The 24,471-nt window shown below is 37.1% G+C and overlaps 1 protein-coding gene across 5 annotated transcripts; it reads left to right on the plus strand.

The window, feature by feature from the left end:
* The first annotated feature begins 120 nt into the window (after positions 1-120).
* Positions 121-20,025, plus strand: LOC125242806. 5 transcript variants are annotated; one of them, XM_048151771.1, is made up of 8 exons: positions 121-359; positions 15,490-15,816; positions 15,911-16,231; positions 18,083-18,151; positions 18,265-18,432; positions 18,936-18,983; positions 19,082-19,138; positions 19,442-20,025. In XM_048151771.1, exons 2-8 carry the CDS (start codon positions 15,555-15,557, stop codon positions 19,492-19,494), a joined length of 978 nt encoding a protein of 325 aa, XP_048007728.1. In that variant the 5' UTR covers positions 121-359; positions 15,490-15,554; the 3' UTR covers positions 19,495-20,025. The 5 variants fall into 5 exon arrangements, 4 of the variants coding, with proteins under 4 accessions (XP_048007728.1, XP_048007730.1, XP_048007729.1 ...); XM_048151770.1 differs by lacking the exon at positions 121-359 and adding an exon at positions 14,516-14,692; XR_007178915.1 differs by lacking the exons at positions 121-359; positions 19,442-20,025 and adding an exon at positions 14,513-14,692 and having other exon boundaries at positions 18,265-18,678.
* Positions 20,026-24,471: the final 4,446 nt, after the last annotated feature.

The raw sequence follows: 24,471 nt of genomic DNA on the forward strand, positions 1-24,471 counted from the left end.
TTTAAGCTTAAAATACCTCGCAGATAATTTATAAATCCATGTTGTAAACACCCATTTCTGACTACAGTCAAGAACAGGCTATTTTCGTGCATGTACCTTTAAATGCAAATGAGCTGCTGTGCCCCGCCCGTCTCTACGATGACAATTCCTGCCTCAATCTGATTCTCTGCCAGATACAAACAAGACATCTGCTTGGTTTTGATTATCATCTATATCGTGAACACTCTCACGGATAACATTTTTCTTTCATCATTAAAGTTTATTATTTCCACGCTTTTCTAATGGATCGTTTTCTGATCGAGCGCACTTATCTGAAGCGCGCACACACACAGACATCTGGCTGTCAGACATCAAGTCTCGTGAGTAACTTCCCTTTAACATTTTTTTGTTTTGTCAACTGTCAAACTGTCAAATACACACAAGGTTCTGTCGAAAACACTCACAGTTCACATAAACACTATCAGTTATGTCTGTGAACGTAAAGAGCAGACAACGTTACAGAAATCGTATGTGTAGGCCTGGCCTATATTAGATCTGTGGAGCATTCCCTTAAAAACTAATCCACTGCGTTCAGCGGCTCCGATGTCAGTAAATGAAGACTGTTATGTTCACTCTAACATCCAACAACAAAACATCTCAATTACTTACCAGACATTTATGGGGGGTAGAATTGTTGCAAATTCCCAAATAAATATGATCCACAGATAAATAATAAAAAATAAATAAATAAATAATAATTATAATAATAATCGTATGCACAAATGAATAGAATGAGATCCACAAATATGTTGGGAGTTTCACAAAAAAATTTAAATTCACAAATAAATAAAATGAGATTTGCTAATAAAAAAAACATATTCGCAAATATGTTTTCATGTCACATTCATTTGTGAATTGCTTTCTGTGCATTTGTGGATTGCTCCTCACAATCCAGAGACTAAAAAAAATATGGACATAGTGTCCATGACATCACCAGTAGATTTCTGAAGGGCAGTTTTGAAGCGAAAATGAGGCCGCTGCCATCTTAGCAGCGCGTCACTGCACGTCACTCCCGGATAACTGAAAATGGGCAAAGAGGCGGGATGTGGTTGGAGCTGAGGTGACTGGTTGCTGAATCCACGCCCACCTAGCGTGACATGATCATGTTAGCAGGCAATCTATCTAGATACTATCTAAAAGATTAATAAAGATACCAAGTTATTGCTATCATTTGAAAATTCTAAAGGTTTACTGTCAATCTACGGCCTTTTTTACGATATAGATGCTCCAGCACCAGTAATGTAATTTGTGTCAGGTGTGCAAATAACAACATGAAAAATTAAACGGGTCTTCATACGTTATAATGGTCAGCGGCTGGAATTAGCTGAGGTAAAGTGACGGCTCACAGACAGCAGCAGCAAACCTGTCACTCAAGTGACCACGCCCTTAATTATGCAGAAATTTAAGGCTTAATATAATTTAAAAAGACGATTTATAAAAAAATTCACCCCCTTCAGAGTTGTTGTGAAGGGCAAAATTAGCAGTATAGACCAAAACCACAATTTGTACCAGCTGTAAACATGTTTTTTTTTTCTGCTGTAAAGTTCAATGAGATTCTGCTCTCTTTTGGAACCTGTCCCTAGTGGCCAGTTTTTTTTTTTGTTTTTTTGTTTTATTTGCAGCAGCATGGGATAGTGCATAGTGCATTTTATTTCAGAAGGCACTACCCTCCTTTTTATACCATAGCTGAAAATGGCCAGTTATGAACTCCACATATCTTGCAAAAGTCATTTTAATACCCTCCATCTCAATTTCCAATATTCCAGCCCAAATCATCCCCCACTAGCTCCTTGCTGACATCGCAGTCTTGTTGGAACATGGTGGCCATTCACCAACCATCCAAAAATCCATCCATTTAGATAATCCATTGTAGTACAGCATTAGTCAGTGAATAAGACTATTTAAAAATGAGTCTTCATGTATTTCTAGACCCACTGTAAATGCTTCTCTTTGTGAGCTTTGGTTTGGAGTGGCTGAAATGCATCTTTACACACAACTGCCAGCCTGCATGGAGAGCTTCTTGAGACTCCAGAGACACCAGCAGATTCAAATACCAGTTTGTGTAATGGTCTTGTCTCCAGAGTGCTATTTTCATCCCGGCCAGTAGGGGTCACTCTACTTAAGCCCTCTATGTCATGCTTCCTCCAGAACTGTGGATGGCGCTTAGATCATGAACTCTAGTCTCTCCACTCCAGAAGGGGGCGCCATTACCCCTATTCTCTTCATTATCCTGCTCATCACTCTGATTTCCCACACCTGTGTTTGTTCCTTTATAAGTCTGTTTGTTCCCTGCCATTGTGTTCAGTCTTGAGCCAGTCTACCTGAGTTTCCTGCTGCCTATTTTCAAGTTAAGTGTATCTCTTGTTATATATTTTTTATAGTTATGGGCAGATTGAGGCTTCATGAAACACTGAAGCAGTTGAATCAAATGTGCCGTAATGATTTGAGGCTTTGAAACAATCTGACACCCGTCTCCACGGTGACCCCTAGTGGTCAGAACAGTGCAAATGCAACAAAACTCAGGCCAAACATGCATTAAAAATACCCTTTAACAAATGTATTGCAAAATTTTTATTTAAAGTAAAATCAATTCAATGGAATTAACTAATCATCTAATAAGATTAAATATAGAGTGTCTGTATAATATGTGTTCTTTTATCAATTTTAAAGGCTTGTTTCTCTGTTCCATGGCTCAAGCTAAACAGGCCAATAAGAGATTAATAACTACCATTATTAATTTTAATTATTCTAATGTATAATTAAAACATCTACAAATGTATAAAACTGATCGGAGATCAGGTAAAACCATAGGGTAAAGCCCTAGACACTTGTTCAGTAGTTCTCAGTGAATCTGCATGATTCATGGGTTCACTTTATCATCGCCCTCTATGGTGAACCATTGAAATTTCAAACTGTTTTGAAAATGTTTCGAAACAGTGATGACGTAATGAAGCCTCGTTTACTAAAATCACGTGACTTTGGCAGTTTGATACACGCTCCGAATCACTGATTCGAAACAAAAGATTCATGAAGCTTCGGAGCTTCATGAAGCAGTGTTTCGAAATCGGCCATCACTAATTTTTTGGACCCTCGTGTCTGTTTTGTTTTTGTTTTATGGAAGCTCAGCTCTCCTAGTTTATTTGTATTTTGTACCTTTTTGTTGTTCTAGTAAAGATTACTTATTTTTTTGATGACTCAAGTCTCCTGGCTCCTGCTATTGACCTTAACTGTGGGGAGTTAGCTCAGTGAGTAACCACTCACCCTTAAAACACTGGAGACCTGGGTTCAATCCCCACCAAGGGCAACCTCTTACATCAAGACTGAACCATGAAAGCAAGCCCAGCAGAAGAGTCTTCAAATGAACGCATCCTGACTGCACTCTCTGAGCAAGTCACAAACATTCAGCGGCATGATCAGGCTCTGTCTGAGATCCTCCACCTCCTGAGTCTCCAGTCCCATACCTCTTCACCCCAAGAACCCCAACAGTCTCCTGGTTCCAGATCAATGCTGCCACTTCCTTCTGAGCCCAGATTACCAGCCCCAGAGAGGTTCGATGGAACCTCTGAGAGATGCAGAGGATTTATAACCCAGTGTACTCTGGCCTTTCAGCTTCAACCCAGCAGTTTCCCTACTGAGAACAATAAGGTGGCCTACATTATTACACTTCTCACAGGCAAGGCACTTGATTGGGCCTCAGCAAATTATTTTGTCTGAGATTGATACCAGTTATCTAAAAAGACATGGATAAATAAATAAACACACATTTTCTTAGAAAAACTAAAATCTGAATGTTTATTGTACTGAAATGTTACTGATATGTCACTTGCATAATAATTTGGAACGTGGTGTATAAATGATATAAACGGTGCTTTTACAGTTTTTCTTGTAGGTTTAAACAGGAGATTTTCAGGTAGCCTACAGAAATTGTAATCTAATGTAAAGCTAACTATATAACTGTAGATTAATCTTTATTAAAGTTAATCATTCAAGAGTAGTTACAGATGCATAAATAATGTTTTTAAATGTTGAAAATATAAAACATTAAATATTGTTATTTGAAATCATTTTAAAAATGAAAAGACACTTTAAATGTGAAATTAAACCTGCCAGTAGGTGGCAGTAAATATCTCTCCTCATCCACCACCAGTGTGCAGCATCCACTTGGATGATGCGACGGCAGCCACAGTACAACGGCGCAAGTGTGTTCACCACACACCAGCTGTAGATGGAGAGGAGAGAGAGTGATAGAGCCAATTCAATGGATGGGGATTATTAGGAGGCCATGATTGGTAAGGTCCAATGGAGGGAATTTGGCCAGGACACCAGGGTTTCACCCCTACTCTTTATGAGAAGTGTCATGGGATTTTTAATGACCACAGAGAGTCAGGACCTCGGTTTAACATCTCATCCGAAAGAAGGTGCTTGGTACAGTACAGTGTCCCCGTCAATATACTGGGGTGTTTGGACCCACACAGACCTCAGGGTGAGCACCCCCTGCTGACCTCACTAACCCTGTCTTCCAACAGCAACCTAGTTTTCCCAGGAGGTCTCCCATCCAGGTACTAACCAGGCTCAGTCCTGCTTAGATTCAGTGGGCAACCAGTCTTGGGCTACAAGGTGATGTGACTGCTGATACACTGGCTTAAAAGATGCTGATTCTATCCTGTGTGGATGGACTTTAACCAGCATCAGTTTAAATGTTCATTTTCTGCCTTTTGCCATTTATAATGAAATTAAATATGTTGACACGGAGCAAAATTGGTGAGAGAAGGCAGAACAGATCCGGAAAATTTCAAAAGCCTGGACTCAAACCTAGGCTTTTTTGTACGCAACTGCACCAGAGGTCAGCGCACTGTCCACAAAGCCATCAGGAAGTGCGAGACTAAGCAAATTTGATAAATGTTAGAAACTCTCTTGGGCAGAATTCGACGGCAAATATACAGCCATACAGCTCCCCGCATTTCATTATGGTATGAAATATGTTAACAGGAAGTAAAATTGGTGAGAGAAGGCAGACGGGATCTGGCAAAGTCCATGAGCTTGGACGCGAACTCAGGATTCATAGTGCACATCAGTACCACATGTCAGCACACTGTCCACAAGGCTATCGGGAAGTGCAAGCCTAAGCCGGTTTGATACATATTAGAACCTCATGGGGTGTGTGAATAGAATCCGATGGCAAATATACAGCTGTTGAAATTTTTCTCTGTATTTTAACAAATAAAACAATTTAAATACAACTTTAACTATTAGTGAATAGTGCCTCCCTTAAAACTACTAGAATTACTATAAACAGGTTCAGAATTAATGAGAACAATGCATAATGTATAATTAATTATAAAGTGAAGATCATGGTTACTAGTAATTACTAGGAGAGAAACAGCAGCACACAGAAAGACCAGGTGAATTATACACACGTTGCATATACACATACAGAGCAATGTTTCTACTTCTGCAACGTGATGATTTGGTTGAGGGACAGACGTTAAGCGAGAGAGAGAGAGAGACGTTGAGCGTTTCTGTTTAAATGTGCTTTATGTAAGAATGACAGCTATTGTTTGAAATGGGTACTGCAGTCCAATTTCAAAATATTGTTTGCCCCGCCCCCTCCTCCTCAGACTCGACGCCATCGCGGGTTGCCAGTTTGAAGACACGCAACAGGAGCGAGCTCAATGGACGGTTACTTCCTGATTAAGGCTGCTTGGGCATTTCCGGTGAACTGTTAGCTGTTCATTCTGTACTCACTGTACATTGACATAAAACCATCAGTGGTTGACTTTTTAATGTTGTATTCATATTTTAATGCAGTTATCACATTTACCTAATTTGCCAATAAACCAGTTTTATTGATTGCAATAAAGACTATAGACTATAATAAAGCTATTAGGACCGTTTAAAAACGCTGTGTCTGTAATTAGACACTCACACGCATTTTTTCCCCTAGCACTTCAAATGTTATTTTTTAATGACCACAAACATTATTTGTTCATCCTTCTAAGATTGTCCCCATTGTAAAACCGAACATTTAAAAATGTAGGAAATTCAACATTTGATATAAAACGTTTAAAAATTAAAAAAGACAATAATTACCACTTTAACCAGCAGGTGGAGGCAAAGTAGGCTAGCATTTATTTGCGCATATCAGCCATTTCCTCTAATCATTTTTTACTTAGTTTCTGACTAAATATTAAACATTACAAAATAACTAGGTTTAAAAATACATTTTGTTAATGTGAAGTATGAAGTACTCACAAAATCTTAAGAAAAACAATAACTTTTATTGTGAATTGTTTACACAGAAAGCAAGCACCACGCTCTCTCTTTGTAATCACAGCAGCTCTCAGTCAGTGCAGCGCAAGATCAATGATTTCAGCACACTTGTAAAAACACATTTTATTCAATTATTCTAACTAAAGAGCACAATAAATATTTTATTTTTGAAGCTTTTTTCACATAAAAGTGTGAAAACTGATGGTCGAATTTAATTTAGCTGAGGAGGAATAATGAGGTAGGCTACGTCTTTATTTATTTATTTTTTATGCTGTCTTATGTTTGAATAACTAAATTAATGCTATGCCTGACTATTTAAGTGTTAATATTCTGATTATAAGCTAAGTATTACACTACTGATGCTCAACAGACCAGAAAAAAATGACATCTCACCGGAAGTTTTCGAGCTGGATTAAATTAATGCGGAAGTTCTAAAGAATGCTCCGTGCATATAGTCCATTGACATTGGAAGGCGAGGAGACATACACACCGTAAGATAGTTAGTTAGGTAGGTAGTTAGTTGATTTATTGATATAGCGTTTTAATATGCTCCCGTTCATAAAGATTTTTAGATGGATGCTGAAGCTTTTTAGGTCGGGTAGGATCTGCGATCTCTGACCCAGTTTTTTCACTGGCTTCCATGCATGGCTGCAATTCAATGCATGTGTTTTCCTCCAATGGCGAAATACTATTGGAAAAATTGGCAAGGTGCTGGTCTTGGACAGACCGAAACAAAAACAGAAATTCCGGCACGGAACGCAAATTTCAAAGTAAAATAACTGGCTGTAGCAATGGTTTTCAGAGAAACGAGTATGTGAACTCAGCATGTTAAATAAATATTTGCAAACATATTATGGTATTGTTATGCTTTAGTACAGTGAAAAACTTAGCACCTTTAATGCATGTGTGTTCCACTGAAGCGGCAGTTGGATGAGGGAGAGGGTGAGGCAGAGTGGCTGGTGGGATTTAGGAGGAAGGCCATCAGAGACATGGAGGAGCAGCCAGAACAGAAAGAGATGCTGCAATCCTGAGTCGCTGTGCTAGAGAATCAACTCAAGTAGAGTTGTTTAAGAGAGAGAAAATAATGGTCGAGAATTTAATTTTTTTTTTTTTTTTTTTTTTTTCCCCATTTAAATAAAAGCTCATGTTTGGATTACAGAATTAACTTTAAAACAGGGAGCAATTATGGCTGGTTTCCTGTGCTTTTTCTTAATGTTTTTGGTAAAGTGTTCAGAAAGAATATGACACAGTAAATGTGTGTATTTATATAGTAATGCTCACTGAGGCCTGCAGAGGGCAGTGTGTCTCTTACAATACTGACTTGTCTAGAGTGCTCACATCTCTAATCTCTTAAATTCTTTAGCTTTCCAAACCACACTCATAAAAGATTCTTCCTCAAATCAGCTTGCAGATACTGCTCATCCCTGCTATAGGGTGAATAATCAATGTCACACCCTGTTTATCGCATCATATGCACATAATGGAAATCACAGAACCTCTTAAGTATACGTAAATCTCTTTTTTTAAATGTTAAATAAAGGAGAATATATTAAATATGATAATAACTGGTCTTTTCTTATAGGATTTTCAGTATTTTTTATCATCCTGTCTTGTGCTGTGGCATGAATTTTCTAAAATGTTTTAAATTAGAGGCCCCCCACTGTCCAACATATTATTAAGCAACCCCTATATTATAATATTAACAGAACTATAATATAAATATGTAATAACAATAATTGAACACAAACTGTGGATCATTATAGGTAAATTGGAGTGTCAATATGGGTAAAGTAATTAACCACAACTAATTTTTGGATTTCAGAACTTTCAAAAAGTCAATAAAGAAAAATATTCAAAAAAGCCTACACACTCTAACAATGAAGGAAAACCAGCAATTGCAAAATGAATTCACTTCTGTAATGAAAAATGATTGACAAACATTTCGGTCACTTTGTGACATTTTCCTAATAAATAAATTCAGTGCCACAACCTCGAATCTTTTTCCAGATTGGAGTTTTGTTCTACGCGCACTTTATTTGGATGTTTTTTTGAAGTGGGGTAAGTTATTCTTCTTGTGGCCAAGTGGATAATAAGTTGGGTGTACAGGGTGGGGCATATTGTATTTATTTTGCCCTATAGCGCAAAGGTAGGTAGGCTGCGTAACTTCCTGATGTTTGATCTTTTCTGTCTCCTTACGGTGTTGTGACCCTGAAGGTGCGAGGTATGAGCGTGCTGTAAGAGCTTGTATAAGGACGTTTTGTTTTTTACATGGTCTATTTTATATTGTAGAGAGAAACCCCCGATGCAAGAGTGTGAGCGTGTGGGTGGTATGTATGAGGGGCCGTATAGGCCATAATTATTGAAAAGCCTCTTACAAACAGTGAAATGAAAAACATTAATCAACATAGTGAAATTCATTCATATGCATAACTGAAAAGCCTCTTAAAAACACTAGTGTTAGACTAGACTACTCTTAAGTCGAAAAGAAATTAAGGTTTTTGATGAAAACATGGACTTCAGTGGCCTCCAAACGGTTGAAGTTAAAAAATTACAGTTTCATTGCAGTCAAAGCGTTCTATACGATCCCAAAAGAGGAATAAGGGTCTTATCTATCTACTTGCACTAGCATATTAGTTCAAACTTTGACCTGTGGAGGGCAGTAATACACTTAGCAGTGTCTACACTGCCGGAATTCTAATAGAGAAGAAGAAGAAAAGAGCTAGTTCAAGATGAGCATTTATGGTTAAAATATATAAAATTTAAATTTTTTTAAATTTTTTAAATGAGTGATGGTTTCTCTAGATAAGACCCTTATTTCTTGTCTGGGATCACGTAGAACGTTTTGAAGCTGCAATGAAACTGTAATTTTGACCTTCAACCGTTTGGAGGCCATTGAAGTCCACTATATGGAGAAAACACCTGGAAAGTTTTCATCAAAAACCTTCATTTCTTTTCGACTGAAGAAAGAAAGACATGAACATCTTGGATGACATGGGGGTGAGTAAATTATCAGGAAATTTTATTTTGAAAGTGAACTAATCTAGAAACTAGAGTTTTCGTTGAAGTGTCCGTGGCGGCCTGACAAAGTCTGATGTTTTGCCATGAAAGGGTTAATCACATTTTTGAAGGCCTAAACATGCTTGAAAACTCATGAAACTTTGCAGATACATCAGAACTGGTGAAAATTTACATCTGACATGGGTTTCAGAATTAGCTGTGGCAAAATGGCTCGAAAGCGCCACAAAATTTCAAGTGTACGTTTCACGAAAAGGTATGAAATTACACACATCTAACAGTACACACATCTAACAGCCCAATACCTACAAAAAAGTCTCTTGGAGTAAAAATCCTGTTGGTATAGAAAACCAACAGGAAGTCAGATGTTTTGAATTTTCTTTGCAAAATTTGTGCAGTCTTTGCCATTTCCAGATGTTGTTTTTTAACAAACTCCTCCTAGAGCTTTAATCAGATCAACATTATATTTGGTCAGTCTAATCTAAAGGCCTTTGAGACGTGAAATTGCGAAGATCTAGAGTTTTCGCTGAAAGGTGTGTCCGTGGCAGCCTGACAAAGTTCGATGTTTCGCCATGAAACAGGAAGTTGTTATAACTTGGGCATACAATGTCCGATCTGCCCCAAACTTCACGTTTTATTCAGAGTCCTGGCCTGAATACATCTACATGGAAATATTCAGTTACAGTAATAGCGCCACCTGAGGGCAACAGGAAATTACTGGTTTCTCACTGTGATTAATTCCTCATAGAGATTTAACCAGAACATATATGATCATATATGGTCAGTCTAATCTTAAGGCCTTAGCGATGTTATATTGCAAAGATCTTGAGTTTTCATAGAAGGGTGTGTCCGTGGTGGCCTGAGAAAATCTGATGTTTTGCTGAGGAAGCGAGGAAGAGGAAGCTGCTGTAACTCAGGCATACAGTGTCCGATCTGCCTTAAACTTCACATGTGTGATAACAGTCCTGGCCTGAAGACATCTATATGCCAATATTCAGTTAGTCATAGCACCACCTGTTGGAAACAGGAAGTGTGGTGCTATGACTAACTGAAAGTGTGGTCCTTTTCCTAAGGCCACCGGGTGGCTGTGAGCCGAGGTGCGAGGGCCCTTTCATCGCTGCTTGCAGTTTGGTTGATCTTGCATTCTAGAATTGTTGGTTCTGATTTTAATATTTGACTTAAAGTCTAGACATCTTAAAATTGTGATCCTCTCTTTTAGATGGTTATAATTGTGAAGTTGACTGCTTATTCAGAGATTTCAGTAATGATTGTTAATAAGTGTTGTACTTGAAGGTCACATCTCTGTTCTTCATTCACTAGCTATAGAACTTGTGTTGCTGTGTTTAATTATTTCCGGGGATATCAAAGCCCCTATAGTGTAGTCGGAATCAAGTATTTGACTATTGCTTGGTTACATTCTCTTGTTCCTCAATAAAAACAATATTTATTGAGTTTAGATAGTCAGTTTTAACATTAATAATATAATTAATTAAGGAGAGGAATCTTATCTGTGGAATGGGGTGTGAATAAGAGCTGCCCGTTGATTAAATGCATACAAGGTAAAGGATTGACGCTTCAATCCTGGACACAGAGTAACTTCAGTCCTACTCTAAAAGAAATAATTGATACTGAAACTCCAATCATCTGGTTTCCACCCTTGAGCTTTAACTGCTGCACCACATTAACCCCAATTACAGTCTGGGGTTTAACTCTTTTCTGTCAATAAAATGTGGCAACAGCTTGTCTCTTTGAGGCACCTGACATTTTCACTGTTTCAGGTGTGGCGTTGTAATTCATCTAAATTATTTGCACTATTAGATAATATATTCATTGTAACAAACTCATGTAGCATGTATTTGAAATGTGTGCACAATTGACACACGGTTACTTCCTGGTTGTTGTTAAGCCAGCTTGGGCCTTTCCGGTGAACTGTTAGCTGTTCATTCTGTACTCGCTGTTCATCAACACAAAACCACCAGTGGTTGACTTTTTAATGTTGTATTCATATTTTAATGCAGTTATCACATTTAACTAATTTGCCAATAAACCAGTTTTATTGATTGCAATAAAGACAAAGCTATTGGGACCGTTTAGGAAATGCTATGTTTGTAATTAGACATGCACACGCATTATTTTTTTCCAGCATTTCAAATTAAATTTTTTATGTGGTGACCACAAACATTATTTGTTCATCCTTCTGAGATGGTCCCCATTTGTAAAACTGAACGTTTCAAAATATTGGAAACTCAACATTTGATTAGAAAACACTGAAAGACATGAATTACCAACGTTTTGGACTAAATATTAAGCATTATAAAATCACTAGGTTTAAAAATACATTTTGTCAGTGTGAAGTATGAAGTACACACAAAATCTCATGAAAAACAATAACTTTTCTTGTGAATGAATTACACAGAAAGCAAGCACTGTGCGTTCCCTTTGTAATCACAGCAGCTGTCAGTCAGTGCAGCGCAAGATCTTGATTTCAGCACACTTGTGAAAACACACCTTTTATTCATTGAATCTAACTAAAGTGCACAATAAATATTTAATGCTTTTTTCACGAAAGTGTGAAAACTGATGGTCGAGTTTAATTTAGCCATGGAGGAACACTGAGGTACCTCGTTATTTAATTTTTTATGTCATCATACGTTTGAATAACTAAATTAATGCTATGCCTGACTATTTAAGTGACTATATTCTGATTATAAACTTAAGTATTACACTACTGATGCTCAACACACCAGCAAGTGCCATTTCACTGGAAGTTTTCCAGCTGGCTTATATTAATGCAGAAGTTCTAAAGAACGCTCCATGCATATTTCTTACTTTTAGAGTTTGAAAACAAATGAGAGAAGGTAAATGTCACACCAGGTTGCAAATAAAGGAGATATATGCAGCAGTTTAAGCTTTATTGACAAAAGAACTCAGAAACTAGAAACATGAGCAGAAAAACCATGTAACACGCGACTGACCAAACTGAAAGAACTGACAAAGAACTGAAAGAAACATAGGGATTAAATAGACCATACAAACCAATCTACAAGTGTATAACATAATGAATAATGAACCATTTAACCTTTTTGATTCATGTCTATGATTTGTGTGTGTGTGTGTGTGTGCGCGCGTGTTTTTGTGATTTATTAGGACACAAATTTGTATAATGACATGAGTATTACACTGGTCTGCTATTACGACAAACATGAAATATGAGGACATTTATTCCTATTCTTACACCTATGGAATGTCCTTACTTTGATAGCAAAACAAACCTCTGTGTGTGTGTGTGTGTGTGTGTGTGTGTGTGTGTGTGTGTGTGTGTGTGTGTGTGTGTGTGTGTGTGTGTGTGTGTTCACACTGCAAGTGGCAACACCTTTGCCAAGTTTCGTACCATTTCTTAACACAGGAAGATCTAAACACATGAATAACCCAAACAGACAGAAAAGCCAAATCCATTACAACTTTATCTGTACACACCACAGCTGCATTTAACTCCACTTTTAGACATACTGTACACTCGTGAACTTCCCAAAGTACTTTCCCTAGAGGCCATTTTGATCAAGTGGGACTTCATCAAGTGGGAGAAGGAAGTTTATTTGGACAGACCCTTGACCCCTTGTTTTTGACTGAAAGAGTGAGTCTACTCAATATACACTTCAGGCAGATCCATAGACGGTATTGCCTAAAACAAAAGTTATGACTTATGTGTATTATGACTTAAATTGACACTGGTTCTGGGCTTCACTATATATCTGTGCTGTCCAGTGAGTTGCGCAACATTGCCACACAAATTTTGTTAGGTGGTCAGCAATAATAAAACAGGCAGTGTGCCAAAGGTGTTGGCTATTAGTGCAGGCGCGAAGTAAATTATTTCTGAGATAAACTTGTATAATAATATTTCTGAGATAAACACACATAGCCAATTTATGGACACGCAGAAGAAAGCTTTGTCTAAGCTCTGCCATGGTATGGTATGTGTCAAGCCATTCGTTAGTCTGGCTGTTTGATGAGAATGAGATTAAATGTAGTTGCAATAAATGCATTAAGAATCCATAGCGGAGGAGGACTGTTATTCTGCTGCGTGCTGACCTGCGGAAGAACTGATGACGGCACGGTTTAATGTTTGGTTGACCAATCAGCTGAAAGGGGTGTTCTACCCCTGAATGAAAAACGAAAAAATCAAGCCAAATTGACCCAAAGACCCGCCCCCCCTCAGTTACTGTTGCTTTGTCCGACAAGCCGTGGCGCCGTCACGCCACACAGAGTGAAAAATACATCGTGGAGCAAAGAAGGACATTGACTACACTTCGACAGACAAGACAAAGCAGGTTACTTATGATATTAAACAAAGTCCTAGCTTTCAAACTGTGTAGTTTAAGAAATTTGAACAATAAAAATTGTTTTGTGGCTCTTTAATGTGTCGTGACAGATCACTGTAGCGCCTCAGCTCAAGCGGCTCATGAACCAATCATCTCTTCCTACTAGTTAATTTATTGCATCAAATAAACATGAATGAACATGAGAAGAAATGTTTCAAATGCAGAAAGACATCAGTACACACCATTTTTCAAGTTCAAGTCCACCGAGGTATTCAGTATTATGATTGGTTAGATCGCTTGTCAATCAAACTCCCAGCGAAGTGTCAATTCTTGTTTGTCGTTTTGTTTGAAAAAAATGAAAAACAAAAAAGGTGCCATTGTTTCATTTTCTGATTTCTATATTAGGCTACATAAAAAAATGAATGACCAAAAAGATTCATTGACCGTATTCTCCTGTAAGCTAAACCTTTTAATTCAGTACTTTCGTAGTTCTCTGCCCTAGTTTATATCTTTAAGTATGCTGAATGAATTATTTGCACTATTGTTCTTATAATAACAAATAATGTTGCAAATTGATTCAATGACTTGAAATCACCTTTCCTACCTTGGTACTTCGAAATTAACCGTGTGAATGTAAAAGCTCTTGTGGGTTGTGCTGTTATTCAGTCATGCTGCAGTGAACTGTCAATGCGAAGGAGTTTTTATTTTCAGTCTTCATATTTCCAACTTCTAAATCTTCGAATAGCAGCTTTCTAATAAAGCTGCTATTAGAAGATTTAAAGGTTGCAGATATGACGGCTGAAAACCCCCCATCACAGATAGAATCTCACTGCATCTATATGAGCACATTATTAGTTCATATTTACTTCCTCATTAAATTTAGAGCTACTGAAAACAACTTTGCGAAAGTGCAAAAGTGAAGTGATGTGGCCTTTGCTCAAATAGATTTCAGCTGTCCTGCAGTGAGCATCTGTATATAATGGGGAGTTTTCAGCTTTCATATGTTCAACTTCTTTATCTTCTAATATCAGCTTTATTAGATTGCAAAGGTAAGTGTCATTATATGAAGTCAAATTCTTTTAACCAACACAGAAACAAGATATATGCATAATATCAATGTGCTTTGGGTGTGTAAAGGCAGAATGGGTGTAACATGCATATGATCAGTGTCATTCATAGGCTACATAATGGTTACTTATTTGGAAACTTTTGTTGAACTCAATTCTTATTTGTTGTGCTAACAAACAGCTTCTGTTCCTGCTAAAATTGTAAAGCAAGAAAGTGTTTTATTAAGGACAGTCTTTGTTTTAACGACATTGTTTGGTGTGCAAAGACTTACCCTGACAATACACGTATATAATGTATTTAAATGTATATAAAATTGATATGAAAGTCAGTGGTAACACTTTACAATAAGGCTCCATAAGTTAACATTAGTTAATGCATTATAACATTAACAATGAGCTTTACATTTGTTACAGTATTTACTCATCTTTAACAAGTTGATAAAAATACATCTGTTCATTGTTAGCACAGGTCCATTAAGTGATATTAACAGATACAACTTTTGATTTTAATAATGTATTAGTAAATGTTTAAATGATCATTTACTTATATTAATAAATTCTTTAGAAGGACATTTTTAAATTGTTGGTTCATGTTAACTAACATAGTTAATTAATTTTAACAAATGGAACCGTATTGTAAAGTGTTATTAAGTCGATTTATGAATTTTTATACACTAGCAATCAAAAGAACCATTTATTATAAACCCTGTTCTAGTTTCCTGTCTTCCATGTATCGGTTCTCTCAGGATGTCTCGTTTCTCTTTTTAATTTCCCTTTAGCTCAGACAGAGAGACCCTGCAAGCAAGTTGATCAGTTTGACGTAAACTATGTTCAGGGTGACGATATGTCTATTTCTTGCCTTTCCACACCCCACGCGCTGGACTCTCTAACAGTGAAACTACGCAAGACCAACCCAGTTAAAGACATCATAATCTGTTCAGACCCTCCAGCGTCAGAGCATCAGAGATGGTCTGTGAGAAATGATGCTGGAAATGTTACACTTTACTTGAAAGACATCAGTTTATCTGATGATGGCCTTTATGACTGTCAGGTCTACAATGGTTTGGACTGCCTTAAAGCTACTCACTTTAACCTGAGTGTCATAAGTAAGAATGCAAAGTTTTTATTCAAGCTAATAATCCTCATTGGAAAGCCATATACATATATAATTTGAATACTACTCTGTTTCTCTGGTTTCAGAGTGTAAACCTTTGAACCCTGTTCATGCAACAGCAAATACTTCAGTGTTGTTGCCATGCTCTGAACATTCACTGCAAAACAGTACTGATAGAGTTACTTGGAAAATAGTTACTGGTCACCAATCAACAGAAATAACCCAATATCGTCCTCCACACAAGCCCTCAAACAGCACAGAGAGAGTCCTGAGGCCTCTGTATGAGAGAGTGAGAATACTAGGGAATGGATCTCTGCTAATAAGGGATGCAGTAAATACTGATGGATCATGGTATCGGTGCAGAGTGAATGAAACAACCTGTTATGATGTGAAGCTGGTGATGAAAGGTGTGTTTTAATCTATTATTTTATAATCTAATTAATCAATATCACAAGGGCAAGAGTGCTGCTGTTCTGAATATTACCGCCACGCTAATATATACAAATGGCATGACTGCGATATTGCTTTTACATGACAGATCAATAAACAAGTTAATTTAGATTTTACTAACTTAAATTGTAACCACAAAATGGCCAGGTGGTATAATTTTGCTCCACCAATGAAAATAATTCTTAGCAAGTTCAAAGCAGAATGAACTTTTGCGTCTCTGAGCAGCACAACAGTGATGTTTGGTTCCAGAATTAATCATAGTTTGCAATGAATTGATCGTGATTCAAAGAATCACTTGTCGCCACCTACTGGAGAGTCACTGAAAAATCCCCAGTACTAATGCACAGACTGACACTCTAATTTGTATAAGACCTGTAAATGGGTTAACAATTGTATTACTGTCAGAATATCTTATGAAGATGTTAGTAACATAAAACACATTTTTGCCTGCATCACATGCATTAGTTTGAGTCTCCAAAAAGCCAAAAATAATGACTTTTAAAGGTGCTCTAAGTGATCCTGGGTGGAGTAACTTCCTGTTGACGTTCGAAGTGTTGTCAAACAAAACATAGGCTAGCTAGACCCTCCCTCCTCCTCCTCCTCCCCCTCCGTGCTTCCTGAAACAGTCATGAACGCGCATTTAGGGCCCTATCTTGCACCCAGCGCAATTGACTTTGTACACCGACGCATGTGTCATTCCTATTTTGCACCCGCGCAAAGCGCGCTTTTCCCTCCACAGAAGCACGTCGCTAAACTAGTGAATGAACTTGCGCTCCCTGGGCGGTTCAGCGCAAAAAAGTAGGTGTGTTCAGGCGCATTGCCCGCGCATTGCTATTTTAAGGAGCTGAAAATAGACTGCGCCATAGACCAACTCAAACCTGGTCTAAAGTCAATGGCGCAATATTTTTTTGTTAGAGCGCGTTGGTAGAAACTGCGCCTCTGGGCGCGTCCACAGTGCGCGTTGACTTTGCTTATTACACACAGGGATGCGCATCACACAAACATGCCAAATATTAAAAACAAAAGGATTACAGTGTAAAAGAATATTATTGTGTACATAAATATAAAAATGTAATGATGAATAGTCATTGCGTGTATTAGAATTAGGCTACCTATTTTCAATTCAGCCTATTACTACTTATAATGATGAACGAAATTGGCTAATTAATTGAACAATCGTGCCAATACACACACACACACATATATTAACTGACTCATCGCGTGTACGCCATGTAAATAGCAATCCGCCATGGCGCGAGCGCATCTCGCTCTTAAAGGGAATGGGAGATGACACTCTGATTGGTTTATTTCACGTTACGCCCAAACCACACCTATGAATAATGAAGCTACTTCAGACCAACCCATTTTAGATTTGCGCCGGGCGCAAGAGCCATTTATCCCGCCGGGAAAATAGCAACAGCGCCGAGACCCGCCCACAAAGTTACTTGCGCTTCGCGCTTTGACACTTGCGTTTCAGATAGTTAAAATAGGGCCCATAAAATCATTCTTGTCGGTTATTGGCTGGAGCATGTTTATTATGATTCGTGGTCCAGGCTGCACCAATTTGTTTTTATTGCCGTTTTCGGAGATTGTGGCGACTACAGAGACCGCGTTTTTTTACAGTGTGTTCAGGGGACAGGCAGCTAGCGGATAGTGAGGAGATGTTTGCTGTATGTGACAAAACATGTTTTGGCCTAAAAACGCGTGACATCACTTAGAGCACCTTTAAGCTGCTGTGTTTATAAAAGGAATGCTAAATATAACCCTAATTTTTAGATACATTTCTTAACGTAGAATTTTATTTATAGATTATGGCACTTCTCATTCGACAAAAAAAATGGATACATTTTCCACAACTTGTCCTACCTGTCACACAGGTAAGACGTAATATATTATGTGTGTGTGTATGTGCATGTACATGTGTCTGATCAAAATAACCATATTAAATTGAATCATATTTAATATGCTTTTTTTTGTGTGCCAAACTCAGCTGACATTCCTGTTGTCCAGACTGAAGGCAACATTGCCGTGAGTCCAGCAGTGACAACTAATCTGACAGTAGTGATTGCCACGATAGTGTCTCTGTGTGTCCTCATATCACTTATCATCTGTGTGATTCTTTATTTCAAAAAGCGAAGGAGCAAAATCAACAGGGAATGTAGGTCTACAACTGAGGTCCTGAAATGTTTAACACTGTTGAATTGTCACTGTCATAGCAATGGCTTATTGAAAAGGAGAAAGAATGTGATGACTGTTAATGTCATCAGAACATAGTTCGTATGTGGATATTATACTTCCTGTTTTATATTTATCCTTGACTGACTCACCAGTTATTCAAACAGAAACCAGGATCAGTTACACTGCAAACCCCCAAACATTTTTCTTCAAATTATTGATTTTAAAGGTAGATGTTCTTTCTGCATTTGTAAGATGTGATAGTAGTATATCAGGAAGTGAAAGTTAAATGCTAAATGTGTAAGGATTTGGGCGATTTTAGCCCTTCTGAGCATGTTTACATGAGGTTGTGCTGCAATGAGAAGAGAAATGCTGACTGTATGTTGTCTTCATGTTGGAAAGAAACACCTTCTAAAATACTGTAAATTTTACGCTATAGTATGATGGTAGAAGTTGATCAGAAGCACCTCTTTTTGTCTCTTGTAGCAACATTAAACTGCCGGTTTTCTGTATATTATTCCCAGATTGCAGAAGGTAAGTTGCATTCTTTGTAAAATGTTTAAAAGACATATAAAAGGTTTTGTATCTGATGACAGTCTTTTTTTTCTCTTTGTTTTCTTTTTTTCTGATAGGATTGGATGTCCCAGTGTATTCTTTAGTGGAACAAAGCACAGGAACCATGACCACCTGTAAGTTATCACAAAGTATTATTTCTATAATTAATTAACTGTATATGAAAAAAGTGTCAAATGAAAAAAGTTAACAGTTAAGCTGGCATAACTCATCAGCTGAGATAACATCAAACTGGGTTGGACTACATTACATTTCATGCTACACAAAAGCATGACCTTTTTGAATGAATGGAATTAAACATCAGTTTGTTTAAACCCTATTTACAGAGAATTTGCAAGTGTAAACATGATTCAAACTAATTTTTCTTCAATAATGGCAGGTGGTGTCAAAATTAATTTTTGAACTTTATCTCCCAACAGTTTGTGCTGAACAAACAGAAGAAGCTTCTGCATGTAAACCAGATGACATATGAAGTGAACATTGAGAAATGAATTGTTTTTCATGTTTTTTTTTATGTTTTGTTTTGTTTTTTTACCTGAAGTAAAAAAAGTAATTTGAGTAATTTCTAAATTAGTGATTATATGGCATTTGGCACTAATTATAATAAAGGAGAAAATACACAAATAATTCTGTGTGACGCTCACAAGGCTCCCTGTAATGCTATTATGATTTTATTGTTTTTTAATACTCTAATGTGAAACCATTATGTTGTCATGAGTTTTGAAATCCTTAGTTCTTTCAAACTCAACTTAAAGATTGTCAAAACAACTATCAGCCTTTTTTTTAATCATTGCAGGGAAAGTGAGGGAAAGTCATAGCATGATACAGACTGATGATTTGAACTTATCTGATGCAAGAATTAGAGAGTTGAAGACATAAATAGACATTACAGATTCCAGTCTCATCATAGCTGCTGTTTATCAAGGTTTCTTTGAAAATATGAAGAGTGGAAAAGAGTGGTAAATTCATTAGATACATTAAACACATTTGAGAATTAACAGTACACAGGGGTTGGGTTCATTTCTTGTGAAAAAATTATTGTGGTTTTCCATGTTATGCATCAGTGTCACGTTATATTGCATTAGTTATTTTTCTTGAGAAATCTGGAAAGGTTGCACATTAAGATTTCATCATCGCATTCAAGTGAAACCAACTAAAACCATAATTTGGTACACTACCAGAAATAATAATAATAATAAACAGATTATAACTTATTTTATACACCATACAAAAGCTTTCCATTAAATTATGAACCTTTTTGTATTTTAAAAAGAGGAGTCAAATCCACACCCTACACACAAGCACGCACACACATGCTCAGCGTATAGTATCACTGATCCATCCCAATACGTGGAAATTATTACATAATATCAACTGTCACACTTGCTATTTACACATTGCTGAAACTATTTTTAAGGAAAGGTCAGGTTTGTGTGTAATGCCTCCGGCACATTTTCATGAATGACTTATGAAAATGCCCTTTTCTATGTATTCATTTAACAAATAAAGCAATTTCAATTTAAATACAATCAAAACCATGAAGATATTCAAAAACAGCTAGAAGATCTTGCCACATTTTGACATAATATTCACATAATTGGAACTGCTAAATGGACTTAAAGGGTTAGTTCACCCAAAAATGAAAAATCGGTCATTAATTACTCTACCATAATCATAAGATTTTCATTCATCTTCGGAACACGAATGAAAAACTTTTTGATGAAATCTGAGAGATTTCTGTCCCTCCATAGACAGCTACGCAACTGACACTTTGCTGCTTCAAAATGTTCATAAAGAGATCATAAAACTAATCCATATGAATTGAGTGGTTTAGTCAAAATTTTCTGAAGAGACTTGATCGCTTTATGTGATGAACACATTTAATTTAGGCTGTAATTCACATATAAACATCGATCAGCAAACATAAATTATGTTTTATTAACGTAGTTCAGGAGGAACAAGTCAAATAAGCTACCCAATCATTACGTCATCTTAATGATTACGTCATCTCAACCAGCTGTCAACAATCTGTAATCAACGTATCTACCCAATCGGCATGAGTTCAGGCCTGTATATAATCACAGTCAAAACTCACCCAAGGATCCTCGACAGTTTCCAGAATCCCTCCACCACCCCGTCTCCTCACACCCTCTGGGTTACTTCATATAATCTAAAAAAAAAGGGGGGGGGGGGTATTCTGTGTTCGGGCCGATTACCGAGCTCGGAGCCCTCTCCCCGGACAGCACGCCAAATACGTTTACCAATTTATTTACCTGACTTATTTGAACCTGCTTGACGTGTGAGAACAAACCTCTTGCGGAAGCTCATTATTACAAGTTTTGTGCTCATAAATATTTTGCAACTACAAGGTGCTTGCTATAATTTAATTATGATTATTTTATATAATTGATTATATATATTATAGGCTATATATTATTGATTATATTTCTATAATATCTACTTTAGTTATCAGTTGTTTATATCAGTTTACTATACAAAATCAAGGTAACAGTGATGACAAGTGATAAAGCGTGTCCTTGAAAACTTCAATGACAATGTCAAATGACAAAGTTTTATTGATTTAATTAATTGCCGCTAGGAGAAAACATGATAACAGGGTTGTGGTGCAATTTTATATACACATTTTGTAGAATGACTCTTGAATTTTCTTTTTTTTTCTGCATCAGCTCATTTATTATATTTTTCTCATTGCAATACACAATTTAACAGACTTAAAGAATGACAGAGACAAAAGACAGGGATACAAATGGAGACTTTTCTAATTGTTCATTATTATGTGGTGTCCCAGCATATGACTGAAGCTATTTCTTATGTTGCATGTCTGGGCTATGACTGTCCTTCAAAACCACTTATCAAACTACAGTTTAATACTGTGTCTGGTCTGGATCACAATGATGCAAACTTGTTAAATATGTACTTTCAGTGTTCATCCAATAATTACAGAGTGACACATCAAATTATATAGGACTTTGAGATGGGGTTGAGGTGAATGTTGACTATTAGGCCTATTACTCATGAGTCTGATTACCTCACTTGAGTTTGACTCTTCCTTGCTCGATATTATATATTTTAACTATACGAATATTTAATTATTTATTATATTTATTTAATATTTATTTAATTTAGTTGACTAATTGATTGAGTAGGCTGCTGTATGTTATGTAGGCTAAATTATTATTTTTTTCCAATGGAGATTTAAAGGGCACCTATTATGCAAAATTCACTTTTACATGGTGTTTGACCATAAATGTGTGTTGGCAGTGTGTGAGCAAAACCACCCTAGAATGAGAAAAATCCACCAAGTGTTTTTTTTACAATCTCAATAATTCATAAGCACTGTCTCAGAACGCCCTGTTCTAAGATTGCTCTCACTGTGACGTAGAATTGCGCTAAGCCCCACTCACGTGATTTGATTGACAATCAGGTTTTGGCATAGACCCCGCCCTCGGTGATCTGTCAACCATCCTCCATTGTTTCAACGACAGCCGGTAATGTCTCCTAAGAAACATAAGTGTTCTGTTGTGGGATGTAATAATGAACATAGTAGTTTTCACTTACTTCCGACATCAGAGCCACTGAAAACGCAGTGGATGGATTTTATTTACGAAGGAAAGGCGCCACTCAAAATTCCAAAACACGTTTATGTGTGCGCGAATCATTTTTTGACTGACTGTTTTGAGAACGAGGGTCAATTCAAAGCAGGTCTTGCTTCAAAGTTAATCCTCAAGTGTGGATCGTTGCCTACTGTTCGCGATCCAACGTCACCTCCAGAAGAAGTAAGTGTATTTAATGTTTTTTGAGCAAATAGTCATTTCAGTCGATGTCAGCCAGTTCAATAACAAATGCGTCTAAAGTTGTTGTCGTCGTCGTAGAATGTCTGTGTATATAATTTAAACCTTGTTTGTATAGTGTGTATCCACACATATATATATATATATATTTTAAAGATATTGTATTAAAAACTGTGTATGTTTACTTAGCACACGTTATCACAGTATTTGTGTTTGTAGTTTCAAAAAATTGTGCGAACGTTATCACAGTGTGTGTGTGTGTGTGTTGCACATCCATAATTGCAAAGGGGACGCGATTAAAACTCTATAAGTACATAAATGTAAATAACCATTCAGAGACATCCTGCTCTATTCTCAATTGTGTTTCTTCTGCCGGAGTCTCTTCATCATCTGGGTCTGATTCCGGTTCAAACATGTACGGCTGAATGCCATACAAAACAGCGGGTCTCTCACTCTCAGCCATTCTGCTTCTACCGACTGTTTATTGCCATAGGTATGCAAGTTACGCCCTCATCCAAAGGCAGGGCGGGGATATGCAGCTCATTTATATTTAAGGTGGTATACACCAAAACAGCTCTTTTTAAAACAGGTGCCAAAAATGACATTTTCAAATGGTTATAATAAATTAACTGTGGGGTATTTTGTGCTGAAACTTCACAAATACATTCTGGGGACACCCAAGACCAATATTACATCTTGTAAAAAGGGGCATAATAGGTGCCCTTTAAAGCTGCAGTCCGTGATTTTTCCTCTTTGTCGCCATCTCTTGTTTGAAACCTGCAATTGCAGTCATATGCGGAACAGTTATCTGTACGTGCGTTGTGCCTCGTCACAGCTCGTCAGCGCGGATGAATCTAATGCTTGCTGTCAGTCACCGCATCAGTGTGGATACTGTACTTCAGAATCAAAGATTCTACATCTTGAAAGTATGACCAATATAAGAATTTTCCCTGGAAAATATCATCTGAACAATTAAGTTACATTTCTGCCACTTTTGTTCTGACCAACTGAGGAAAAAAGCATTAGGCCTACAATAAATCGCGCTGCCAATGATGATTAAATCTAACAATCGCTTAGCTCGGATCATGCCAAACCGTGCAAATTATTATTACCGTTATACTTTGTTCTCAAATTGTTAATGTTAACAACATCAGCATTGTGTGACTATGTGTATTTAGTGTATATTAGTGTTACCTGTAGATTTAAATTTCTGTATCCACTCCACAGTCCAAAGTCTTTTGCTTTTTGACTACGGGTGAATCTCCAGTTGTCACTGATGATTGTCATTTGGACCTTTCTGGATTACAATCCACCATCAAAATGATAAGTTTAATTATTTCAGCTGCTGTGAGAAAAGGCTATAAATGATCCGCTACCAGCAACGTCCTCACGTGATAAAACCGATTAGCCTGGACTCCTTCTTTCTGTTTACGGACGTGATGTAATGACGCACAGACGAACTGTTGCATGCTCGAATTTCCCGCGGAAATCCACCATATCGCTCTTATTATAAAATATTATTACAAGCTTACCGTTGTGAATCGAGCTAAGATAATGAGAACACACTGGCTGGTTATGTACTTGCTCAAAAACTGATTTTGGATAATTGCAGCTTTAAATGGAGATAATAAAAATAC

Source organism: Megalobrama amblycephala, linkage group LG13 (assembly GCF_018812025.1).
Source record: "Megalobrama amblycephala isolate DHTTF-2021 linkage group LG13, ASM1881202v1, whole genome shotgun sequence".
NCBI classification, from domain to species: domain Eukaryota; kingdom Metazoa; phylum Chordata; class Actinopteri; order Cypriniformes; family Xenocyprididae; genus Megalobrama; species Megalobrama amblycephala.

What these genes read in the sequence shown, in the direction of transcription:
- LOC125242806 (XM_048151770.1), top strand. Translation starts at nt 14,623, where the DNA reads ATGGGGAGTTTTCAGCTTTCATATGTTCAACTTCTTTATCTTCTAATA. An exon ending in TTGTCCTACCTGTCACACAG is followed by an intron (nt 18,152 to 18,264) that starts GTAAGACGTAAT and finishes TGCCAAACTCAG; the next exon opens with CTGACATTCCTGTTGTCCAG. An exon ending in TTATTCCCAGATTGCAGAAG is followed by an intron (nt 18,984 to 19,081) that starts GTAAGTTGCATT and finishes TTTTTCTGATAG; the next exon opens with GATTGGATGTCCCAGTGTAT.